The sequence below is a fragment of the Euprymna scolopes genome, chromosome 43 (assembly GCF_053919585.1).
Source record: "Euprymna scolopes isolate OS-2025 chromosome 43, ASM5391958v1, whole genome shotgun sequence".
Lineage (NCBI taxonomy): Eukaryota > Metazoa > Mollusca > Cephalopoda > Sepiida > Sepiolidae > Euprymna > Euprymna scolopes.
This window is the reverse complement of record NC_136524.1, coordinates 22,739,355-22,752,449: the sequence shown is the minus strand read 5'-3', so window position 1 is coordinate 22,752,449 and position 13,095 is coordinate 22,739,355. Positions and strand designations below refer to the sequence as shown.

The 13,095-nt window shown below is 34.3% G+C and overlaps 1 protein-coding gene across 2 annotated transcripts in view; it reads left to right on the top strand.

Annotated features, from left to right (window-relative positions):
- Positions 1-13,095, top strand: part of LOC145268233 (leucine--tRNA ligase, cytoplasmic-like) — a 310,979-nt gene that overhangs the window by 144,134 nt on the left and 153,750 nt on the right. For both annotated transcript variants that reach the window (XM_080123554.1, XM_080123555.1), the window contains exon 17: positions 1,055-1,203. In XM_080123554.1, the coding sequence (XP_079979680.1) occupies positions 1,055-1,203 (149 nt within the window). The remainder of the gene's footprint in view (positions 1-1,054; positions 1,204-13,095) is intronic.

The window sequence follows — 13,095 nt, the reverse complement described above, 5'->3', positions numbered from 1 at the left end:
ATTAAATCTGGTTCCCATGCATCATGTTGATTCAAAAATTAAATAAGAGTAACATCAGAACAGATACTACACTTTGTTGTTCCTATTTACTTTGTCTCCTGACAGGACAGAGTTAGACACCAGGATCGTTTTTTAATGTGGAGAAAGGAACAAAAATTAAAGTTGTGAAGCATTTCTCCTCCACTAACTGAGAACAAAAAAATTGAAGTGTAACATCAGAACAGATACTACACTTTGATCTTGGCCCCCAAAAATTTTATATGAGTTAGTCACACCTTTTGAAAGCATTATTTTGTAAGGTTACATTTGAAAATTTCAGAAAACTGGATAATTTTTTTTTAAAGGAAAAAGCAATTTTTTTTTTTTTTTTAAAAACTTTCCTGAAAGTTATTTTACTTAATCTTTTATATAATTTTTTAATTGGGATTCATTATTGAGATGAGTATTATTTATTATTTTTATTTATTTATTTATTTTTTGTGGACTATTATCCTCATCTTACTTAGCTGTTGTTTTTACAACGTTTTGGCCAACTATTCCTCAGGCCTTCATCAGGTAGTAACCGCGATGGGATAGGAATTCCGAATCTCCTAGCTGCATCCTCAGCAATTACTGCTACCCATAGTTGTTGTTGTCTCACCCCCGTTTTGGCCAAGTAAGCCTTGGGCTTGCGTTGGGTAGGATTGAAACCACTACCTTCAGACAATTCTCACCTTGAACCGTAGAGATTCAACGTTTCTATCCACTTGCGCCATGGGCCCCAAATTAATCTTTTATGAATAAAAAAAAAATGGCATCCATTTTTGAGTTACTAAAGATTCATTTTTCTTTATGGAATAATTTATTTGAATTGCTTGTGACTCTGGATCAGTAACACTGCAATCTATCTGAATTTTTATACTGGCCTCTTGGTTTTCTGTCTCTTTTAATATATGACTTTTTACCGATACAGTTCAGTTTGTTGTGCTTTAGTTTCAAATTGCAGCTCTTTGTCCATTACGCCTATTCATGTAATTTCAATTTTTAATTTCTTTGTCTATTTTTACTCGTTTAGGTATTTGGATTATGGTGAACCCCAGTGGAAAGAAATAACTGAAAAAGCTTTAGAAAATGTTGAAGTTTTCCATAATGAAGTAAGACAAAATTTCATTGCAACCCTAAATTGGCTCAAAGAACATGCCTGTTCTCGTTCATACGGATTAGGTAAGTTGCATTTCACATAGCCTGGATACAAGTCCTTCACTTTTTAGCAGAATTTAGATTATTCAAACTACTGTTCTCATCTTGAGTATTATTTTCACGTTTTGGCTGATGTAACCTCTGATCTTCTTCAGGTGAACCTTGACAAAATCTGGAAAGATTCAACAAGATTAATAAGAAAGTCAGAAGTTCTGTTGGCCAAAACATGAAAATGACACTCAAGATGAGAACAATAGTCTGTATAATCCAAATAATATGAATTATCAATCCTCATTTCCAAAAAATTCAGAAACAGAATTCTGCTTTATTTATAATTCAGAAAAAGCAGATTTTTAGGAGAGTAGAAAGTGAATGTTGGGTTTACTTTCGGCGACCTCGTAACTTTCACTTCCCTTATTTTGTCCTTTAATTCTCATATTCCATAACCAATGTTTCTGACAAGAGAAGAATTACTGTTTTCTAAGTTGGAATCTATTCATATAATATTTATTGTTGGTTAGTTGTTGATTTTGAAAATTTTTTTTAAGCTTCTTGCATTAGGTTGCTTCATGCCCTATCTGGAGTGAAATCAAAGTCCCCTCCTTTTTGTCAAAATAAGCTTTTTTTTTTTTTAATAACAAAAGGCTGTAAATATGTAGAGCTTTAAGTTCTAACTTGGCTGAATTTTATTTCAATTTCTCATTTTTCCTTCCTCTTACTTCATCTTTTTTTCATGTTTCTTTTTTATCTTTCACCCTATTCTTAATTTTGTCCATTATAACAATTCTTTCTGAAAACTGAAAATATTAATTTTTACCTACTTTGTGGATTTCAGGGTTTGGGCATTCATCTCAATTTCAGCCTTTCTGCCATTGACCACTTGCATATCTAATGTAGTAAACATTTTCGCATTATCATTTGAAAATAGTTATTATAAAGTATGGATATTCATTGTTTGACCTGCTATTAGTCTAATATTATAAATACATTTTAAAAAAGGAATTAGGTATATTTTCACAGCTAGTGAAAAAAAAATAATGATTAAAAATTTAACAAAAAGTAAACAAAAAAACAAAGATTTTAGCTGAAAAAAATATATAAATATATATTGAAAAGCATGTCTGAAAAAAACAAACATCTGAAGACTTCACAGAAAAATACACAAAATTATATTCAAAATAATAATGCTAATTTAAAAAAAAAAAATGGGTGCTTATGCAATGAAGATACCATATTTTATAGTTTCCAAGTTTTATGTTATCTTTTGCTTATTAAACTGTTCAGTGAAAGGACAGAATAGTTACAAAACACCCTCTCGTCACCATCTTAAGAATGAGTTTCTGAATAACGACTCGGCAAGTAGTTAATAATTTGATCAAACAAAAGGTCAGATTTTCTGTCATTATCTGATCTATGTTAAGATCTTTCAGTGATGATTGTTTTGTTGCATTTATTATTACATGATTAAAGCATGACATTTCATAATCTGATTCAGCTGTTAAATGTGAAATCCAGCTGTGAAATAACAAAGGTTATTACAGACTATGGGATTTGGTTCTGTATAAATCTTTAGTATCATCCATAAATCCAGTTATACCAAACTTTTTAGCACAAGTAAAATGTGTCCATATATCAACCAAGGAAACCAAGTGAGGCATGTATATACAGTGTGATGATGTATGGAAATGAAACCTGAGCGATGAGGGTTGAGGATATGTGTTGCATAGAGAGAAATAATATAAGAATGATCAACAGTTTTAGATATAAGATATATGCTCTGATGAACTAGTTTTTCTGATGCCTCCTTAATGTAAATACCCTTGACTAAGCTGACAATCAGGAAAAGCCTACTCTTTCACCGTTGAGATCTCCCAAAATGCCAGAAGGCTTTCTATAATAGCTTTCCTCAAACTTCTAGCATTTAGTATTCCTGGTACTTCTGTATTTACTGACCCATGATTTCTACAAAGTTACTCGGGTGTGCCTGGAAGATGATGGGAATATCTGGAAACAGCCAATCGCAATGTGATGTGAGGAACACTTAGGTCGATCTCAATGGTAGAAACAAATAACCAATGAGAAAGCAATATCAAATGCTCTGACTTTAGCCAATAAGAATGTAAACAGATGTATGTTTTTACATATATGAATTGGAAGAAAATTAAATGAAAAATTAAATTATTCACAAAGCCAAAAAAGAAAAAAAAAAAATAGAAAACAATGTTACTAATTTACTGTTGGAGAGAAAGGAAATATTTCCTGACCTAACAGATTCCTGCCTCAACCACCAAACAATAACATAAAAAAGAAACATTTCTTAAAAAATATATATAAAATAAAGCTTTCCTTACAACTTTTCTTCCATTATTATTTTTTATCTGTTTTCATACAATAAAAAAAAAATTACACAAAAAACTTTCTTCCTTAAAAGTTTTTGAATAAAACTTTTGATCAAAACTAAAAAAAAAAAAAAAAAAAAAATCTAAATAAAACATTTATCAAAAACAATTTTTCTTACAAGCAAAAAAAGTATTTCTTCATTAAATTTATGTTATCTTTTTTTGTATTTCCATGTCTATCTGTTTACCATTATCATTTGCTTGTAGTGGTTTAACAGTTAAGGAAGGCTCAGCCAGCCATTTCCGGTTATTTCTATCATCTTCTAGACACAACTGAGTAACTTCGTGAAAATTATAGGTTGATAAATGCAGAAGTACCGTATTCCCTTCTTGACCAGTTTTTTTTATTGTATCAACATGCGGAAATTTAAATGTAATGTGAACAAACATCTCTGCTGCACAACTTTCCACTTAGAATTTTCCTATTAATATGGCTCCTAATCCACGATAGGCTCTTACCTCTCAGTGGCAATGTACCTTGTTTGAGATGAATTCAAGAAAAACAAAAAATAGTAATTAAAAAATAAATTTCAGTGAGAAGTGAAGAAGAAACAGATGATTTATTGTTTGAATAGGTTTTATTGTGTTATCTATTTTTTCATTGCCAGATTGATTAAAAAAAAAAAATGGTTGGTTAATTTGGAAATCAATTTCTAAAAGTTGTCCAACACATGCCAGCATGTAAAACAGATGTTAAACTGCATATGATGATGAAAGAATGGATGAGAGTATTTGCATTAATAGATATAGAACAGTTGAGGTAGCAGGGTCAGTTCACAAAAGAAAGGCCAAAGAGAACATGGGACGAAGTGATAGTAAATACCTGGCCAGAAATAGGTTAGCTTGGAAATCAATTTTCTAAAAACCGTTCAATATATATGCTAGTAATTAAAATGGACAAAAAATGAAATATGTTGAAAAAAAGAAAAGGTTGAAAGAATGGATGAGAGGTCTTGAGTTAGTAGATGTACACCAGTTGAAGTAGCATGGTTAGTTGGCAGGGAAAGACATGATGCAGATGAACTTGATCTAAAGAAGGATAGATAAAGACTTAGTCAGAGATAGGTCAGTTTGAAAGTCAATTTCTTAAAGCTGTCCAACACATGCCAACATGTAAAATGGACGTTAAAGTTAAAGTTCACAAACAGAGATGTCTTTGGAGTTATATCGCAATTGATTAAACAATATGCATTTGTACGAATATTATCACCTTTCACACCAATTTAAAAAAAAAACAAAAACAAAAAAAAATGAGATCACCCAATCATAGAAGACAAAATACTAAAAGTAATAATAAATAAACTTAGCTTTAAAATGAATTTTTCCAAAATCAAATAGCTCACTCGAGAATTTTCATCACCTTGTAACAATTTTTAATTATTATCTCCTCTCAAACCTCAGAGGTGTCATTACTCAAAACAAGATATTACCAACATGTTTATCTGGAATCACTCAGAGATGCACCTTGGAATAAAATTTTTTATTTCCTTACTGAACAGTATGCAGGGGAGATAACTGAATAGATCAAAGCAAGTGTAGAAACTATAGTGGGGAGCTCCCAGTGTTTCCCGGTCGTAAAATAGGCTTAAATATGATATTTTAATTATCCAGATTTCATATATATTATTATAGAGTCAATTCTCTATCAATTAATACATATGATATTGTACCCAATATATAGTTGTGATTTCAAAAGTTAAAAACAAAGTTATGACTTGGATACCATTAGCTAGAATTGAATTTGAAACTGAAAGCAAAATTTGTAGTGTTCTAGCCTGAAACATTGCTGTGTGACCATCTTCAGTCGGATATAAAATAGCTAAAAATAAACTAACATTAATGTATAAATGTATGTACATATGCACGTGTAGAAGAGCAGTTTAAGCCGATTTAAGCTTGGCAAATTTTAATTTCAATTTTGACATCCTTTTTTGACATCTTTTTATTTTAACTGGGTAAAGACCTATATAAAAAAAAATGGTCTATAAAAAATGCAATCATTTGAACCACTCCATACCGCTCTGCAACCTTTCATCTCAGAAGATAAAGTTTGAAAAAAATAGAGAGACAGACAAGCAAACATAGTGAGTTTTATAAATGAGATTTGTTCCTTAGTGGAAATTCAGTAGTTAGCCACACTCTCCCCATCAAATTCACTTCGATCTGTATGCAACTGTTATTGTACATATGCAGCAAACATTTCACTGTTTCAACCACTATAAGTTGACTGCAAATAGGCAAGTCCTGTGAACATGTTTACCAGAAGAAACAGTTGGAAATAAGTCCTACACCATCCACTATAGACTATGCGATCCCTACAGCTACAGAAAATGGAGTCATTAAACCTAACATAGTGATATGGAACAAGGAGAAAGAAGCAACCTTAGTAGAAGTTAGTGTCACAATGATGCAGAGTTAAACAGAGCTGAGAGGGGAAAAATAACAAAATACCAATGTCTTATGTGTGACATGAGAAGAAATTGGAATCTTAGGAAGATCTTTATCATTATAGTAATTATACGAGCAACCGGACTACTGAAAAAGAATTCCAGAAAACTACCTGGCAAATATACCCAGTGAACCAAGTGGAAAAGAGATACAAACGATTGCATGTAAAGGGATGGTTAGAATATTAAAATTTCTCAGTTAGAATGTCTGAGATAGGGAATGAATTTCTGGCATCTGGTAAAATGCCCCATCCACAGCTAGAACAAAATAAGAAAATTAAAAGAAAGCTGGGGGTGTGGGGAAGAAGCAAAAATTTGTACCGTGAAGAAACTACTGTAGACTGAGAGTAGATGAATTGAGATGATTAGAAATTGCATCACAGAAATGAGGAATTTAAGAAAATCTATAACAGTGTAGTGAGTAATGAAGAATAAAGAATTTGCCCTTTATCTTACCACCATGAAGTCATTCCAGGTAAATGGATAAGGCTGAATTACTTGCTTAGTGGTTTACTCTGGACTCCATCTTGGACTCTACAAAGCACACCCTCCCTAATTTTTTGCTATGAGTGGAAACTGATTACCACTTCTTCCCATGCCCTAACTATCATAAATAAACTGAACACTACCAAAGTATATGAACTAGTGATGGGACGATTCCAATATTTTTACCCGATTCCGATACAATTACTGATTCTGATTCTTCATAAATCTCTAAATATTTTACTATAAAGTTTTGTCCAGATTACTGTAAAACACACATCTTAAATGTGCATGTATTTTCTCAAACTTGAAACACGCACTTTTGGGGGTGTGGTCCAGTGATTTTAGTCTTACCGGAAGTTTAAATCAATAAATATTTATTATTTTATTATTACTACAAGCAATGGAGGACGTTTTATAAAAACAAAATAAAATAAAACAAATAATTAAAGGAATCAGTTTTGGCATCGGAAAATAGGCTAAAATTTTCCTGATTCTGATACCCCAAAAAACTCTGATTTTTCTGATTCCGATTAATCGCCCTGACACCTTATCTCTGCTATAAAGAAAATGCTCTTAGCTAAATTCTTTGAATCATTAATCAATTTTGTGATAGTTCGCCATTTTAAATATAACCAACAATATGAATTTGATATTATGCTTCTAAACTTTTGAGATGAGGATGTATTATTTGTATTTTCTTTTTTTTTTTTTTTTTTTTTTACATGGTAGTCACCAGGCCCGGAGGCCACTCAGGGATAAGGGTTATTGTGTGTACAGTAAGCAATGGGATAATATCGTATTAATCGTTAGTATTGGAGATTTGATAAAGTGTCTTACTTAAGGGGGTGGTTTATCAGGAACTTGTTTATGTTGGACTTGAAGACATCCAAGTTGTAGTCAGGTGGGAAACAGGCAAACGGCAGAGTTCCACAGGCATGCACTTCTAAGAAAGCAGCTTTGTTCATGGAATCTATGTTTTGATTTAGGCACAGATAAAGAGTGAGGAAAATTATTGACAGTGGTTTTAGCTAGACAGGTGTTTTTCGTGAAAGATTGGCGAGGCGGGACCAGAGATTGGAGCTCAGACGAGTACCTGTCATGGATATAACGATAAAACAAAGACAGGCAACGTTTCTTCTGTGGGAGAGAGGTTGCAGGGAAGAGAAAAGGGCATCCCCCACTAAGCTACGAAGTCTATTTTGTACTCTGTCAAGGCAGGATAGGTTGTTTTTAGCAGCTCCTGCCCAGATGTGGCAGCAGTACTCCATCCTTGGACGTACTTGCCTTTTATATAGATAGAGAATTGCATCAGTAGTGATATATCTTCTGGAGCGGAAGAAGGATCCCACCATTTTTCCAGCGACCTTGGCAACAGAATTGATGTACTTGTTCCATTTTAGATCAGGAGTAAAGGTCAATCTCAGAAGCTTATCAAAACATGGAGCCTCCCCAAGACGAGAGCCATCCATTTCAGTTGATGCCAGATGGAATCAGAGCGTTGATGATGTAAAGATAGGAACTTGGTTTTAGATGCATTAAAGGTAACCAGCCATCTCTTCACCCACTGTACCACGCGCTCAAGATCAGAGGAGAGAGAATTAGAGAGAACTTTGTCATTTACAGCCTTTGAAGTGTTGCCATAGATGGTCGTGTCATCAGCATAGATGTTGACGAATTATTTAAGTATGCGCTTTGGGAGATCATTGATGTAGATCAGGAAGAGAGTTGGGCCCAGGGTGGACCCCTGAGGGACTCCAGCATTAATACTGTGGGTCTCTGATTTCTGCCCATCAACCACTACTCTTATGAGCCTATCAGAGAGAAATGATTTAATAATTGAGAAAACATTTCCAGTTATACCGTAGCTGGAAATCTTGTGAAGTAGGCCTTCAAGCCATACCTTATCAAAGGCCTTTGATATGTCAAGAGCAATTGCCCTAGAAAGGAAGCCTTTGTCGAGAGATTTGCTAATCCTATGAGATATAACCGTTAGCACATCTGCTGTAGATCTAGCAGAACGGAAACCATATTGCATGTAACTGAGAAGGTTATTTCTGCTGAGCTGGTTGACTACTACTTTATTTAATATGGATAGAGAATAGCATAGAATTAGCTGCAAAGTTCTTGGCAAATAGTTTGGCCTTGTCTGATGCTGACGAGATGACTTCAAGTCCATTGATGATGGTTGGGATAGAACGCATACTTCTGTTAAGGGTCCTATTTGCTATTTGCCAAAACTGGTGGGAACCAAGCCGCTGCTCAGCTACTTTGGATTTAATTGGCTGAGCATATAGCTCTCTTGTATTTTTTATTACTCTTTTACAGTGGTTGCTGGCAGTCCTGAAAGCAGCTTTAATCTCAGTACATCTATTATGTTGGTAGCTATGGAAAAAGTGATTTCTGTGCGCGATGGCAGTAGCATATTCTGGAGAGAACCATGGCTGTCTGTTAGGTTTTTGTTGGAATTTCTTGGATGATATGAATCGGTCTATGCCTACTATTAACCATTCGGTCAGGTCTGATACTATAGAGGACACATCGTTTTTAAACATGGAATGCAGAAGTAGATCAGATATAAATGTATGGAAGCTATCCCAGTCAGCCATAGAGTATCGATATACTGTACGATGAAGGGGTACGTCTGAAGACTTCTTACATTTCATTTTTATCTTAACTGATACAACCGAGTGGTCGAAAGATCCCAGAGGGGATAGAATGGAATATGAACATAGCTCAGGGGAAGTTAAGAGAAAAAGGTCTAGAAGGCTTGCATACTGTCCGGTAGTATCAGGCACACTGGTGGGTTCCTGAACAATTTGAGTGAGGTCATAAGCAATGGTGAAATCATGACAGAACCTCCCCTCATCATCTGTCTTGTTTGAGTGGGTCAGCCATTCCACATTGTGGACATTGAAGCTGCCACAAATGTGAATGTTAGCCGGAGGATGAGCAGACAGGATGTGGTCAATTTTCTCAGATATAATCTTAAAGATAATAACTCCGCTGTTGTGGGGGAGGGGGGAGGCGATAGAGGGCAAATATAAATGCGGTGGTGTAAGCAAGTGCAACCGGGGAGCACATATAAGGTAAATTAGGGTCTTCTCTTCTACGACACGGAAAACCATCTTTAATGTAGGCACATATTCCATGCCCATGCGATCTTGGTGATCAGATTTAGATGTTAAGTTAGAGTATACTTTAATTATGAACTCCTCTAGGAAAGTGGTTGGCCCTATGACAGTTTCGCTTAGAAAGAATATGTCCCGTTTCGTCTCCTGTAATTAGGTTTCAACTTCTACTGCTCTCATCTTGAGTGTAATTTTCACTACGTTTCAGTCAATGTAATCTCCAATCTTTTCAGGTCTATTTTGTTAGAACTCCTGAATCTTTCTGCCAAACTCCATTTCTGTGCAGAGTCCCGAGTTCGACAGAAAGATTCCAGAGTTTAACAAGATACACTTAAAGAAGGTAGGAGGTTACATTGACTGAAACTTAGTAAAAATAACACTCAAGGTGAAAACAGTAATTCAAAAAATCCAAATAATATGAATATGTCATTCCTTTTTATTGCGGACATTCTAATATATATATTGCATACTGGATTCCAGTAATTATAAAAGCAACTGTACTCAGCAAAAGGAATTAAAAAAAACTACCTGGCAAATATATATTCAAGAGATCCAAACGATTACGCTTAAAGGGATGGTTAGAATTATAAAAAGATCTCTCTGGGATATATGAGATGGTGTGTGAATGTCTGGCATCCAATAGGATACCCCATTCCCAGCTTGATAAACTGATCAGAAAATTAAAAAAAAAAAAAAAAAAGGTGGGGAGGGGGGGGGTCAAGATTTTGCTCTTCCAGTATTGGATCACTTCCAAGCAGTGATGGGACGATGCCAAAATTTTTCCCGATTCCGATTCCGTTCAAAATTTCCGATTCCGATCCGATTCCCGATTCCGATTCCGATTCTTGTAAAATTTATACATATTTAATTAGAGATTTTTTTGTTTGTTTTTTCGTAAATTTTCAAATTATTACATAAACCCCTGGTTAATGTCCGCGTATATTTTATCTCAAATGTTTGCCTTGTAATTGATTAAAAATTGTAACACAACAAAACATTTATTTTGATTTTAAAACAAAGCTATATTGTACCAGTTCGTATTTACTGTAGAACATGCTACTTACATGAATAGTGGAAAATATTCGAAGATTGGTAGGCAAAATAAGAAAACGATGTAAGAACAATATATTTAACAACGCCACTTAGCAAAGCCACATCTCATTGTTACGAACAAATTTCTAAATAATAATATTATTATTATGAAAACCATTTTTAACGTGAGATTGCGTGAGCTTTCTGTGCTTTCTCTCGCAGCTAAATCCCTATTCCAAAATGAAATATTACTTTTATAGATTACGTGTTAGAACATTTTTTTAATTGGCGGAAAGAAAAGCGATCATTTAGAATTTAGAGTGTAAGATCAGTTTCGAATATAAATTTAACGTAAAATGATCATCATTTCTGGCCATCCTAATTCTTTATGGATATTAACTAAAGTGTTTCCCACTAAATTAAGTTCGGTTTGCAACGTTGTAAAACCATGTGTAATCGCTTAAAAAGTAGACACCCTATCCCCAATAAGCGCACATAATTTAAAATTGGTAACACACTACAGCTCATGTTACGTTATATTTATTTGTGAAACTGACCGTCTATTTTAAATTCCTAATCGTTTTATATTAGTGTTGTGTCGATTAATCGGAATCGGGAATCGGATAAATCGGTAATTTTGGGGGAATCGGTATTGGAATCGGAAAAATTTGTGCCTAATTTCCGATTCCCAAATCGATTCTTTTAATATTTTTAAAAAGTTCATTTTCAATTGTTTGTACCGATTATAAATATTTCTTTCTTTTAAACTATTAGTAAAACTAAAGAAGATCTAAACTTATTTTATATGCGTAAAATAAACAAAAAAAAATTGAAACTTTGCGAAAATTCGCTAGGTAACCTTTAGAAGAATGCAGTTTATTTTCAAAGTAGCGAAATAATTGTCTAAAATTAAAGAAATATTTTGCCCAGAAAAATAATATCAAACATTATTGCTAATTAAATGAAAAGTAGAATATAAAAGTGTTGGGTTTTGTCGGTATGTTTGCTGCTCCCTCACTCGGCAATCGGTATTGACAAATATAACAAGCCGTGCATGCATGGTCCCCCTCTATGTGAGGAGGGGGGATGGAATAAAGTGATAAAAAAAGTGATACATAACTGATAAAAAAACAATTTTGAGTGAAAAAAAAATTTTCAAAAGTTTTCAGTTCAACTTTTGCTCCACACCCAATATTAGCCCTAAAACCTCCAGGGCTTGTGACTCTGATTTTTCCCAGGGTCAGTGATACTTCCATCAGGTGTATATCAGGTATGCCCATGGTTTTGCCAAGTTTCAGAAAAATCTAATGAATGGATGAAAAGTTATTCTGAAAAATATGTCAATTTTGTCTATTTAGAGTCATTTTGAGGTATTTTTTACCTCTTTTGCCCCCATGAGGGAGCTGATTACTTGTAAAAATGGACAAACGGCTATGTTTCAGGCCTTAAGACATGTAAATTTGAGTTCAGCACCATAAAAAAAACACTAAATAGAGATACATAATCACATTTTAGACAAATATGAAAAAAGAGCCTAAAAAAGGGGTGGTTTTTAGCCCTAAAAGTTCCCGGGGGGCGCAAACCAGAGTTTTGCCAGGGTCAGCGATACTGAATTTACATTTGCAACAATTGCCTTCACATTTTGGACAAGTTTCAGTAAAATCTAATGGACGGGAAAAAAGTTATGGGGCCAAAAGTGTCATTTTTGCCATTTTGGGCACTTTTGACCCCTTTTCAGCCCCTGGGGGAGCAACGAGAGTTTTCTTAAAAAAAAACTCGATGTTGTGCACATCTACGTATTGGAGTACAACTTGTGGCAAAATTTCAGAAAAAAGTAATGGACGGTTATCCGGGAATCATCCGGACGAACGGACGGACGAACGCCACTGAAAACTATAGTCCCTCTCCGATAAATCGGGGGGGCCAACAAGGAATGGGCAAAATTGTGAAAAGGCTTGGCCTTTGATTTAATTTGAAATATGCTTCCAGTGTGATTTTCTTTGATTCTGCCGGTATTGTTTATGTTTATACTTAAGGATTGCTACGACGGCGCCAATGCCGTCTGAAGCCGAGGCCTCCGTGATATATATATATATATATATATATATATATCACACGGAGGCCTCGCTGAACCCCGCCAATCTCACTCAAAAGTTGAGTTGAAAGTATTATGGGGTAATTAACACCTTCGATGCCGTTGGTTTCGACAACAATACTTTTTCACACCCACTTGCCAAATTTCTCAAGGAGTTTAATATGAAAAAATTTCAAACGAATAGAGTTTTATTTTATTTTCCTGGAACCACATTGTCTGACACCGTCGCATTTTTCTCGGGTTTCGGAAAAGTTAAAAATATACGTGAATATCTCACAATGAATTTATCAAAGTCTGGATAAAATAGATAAAGAGAAAACATTTAGAAA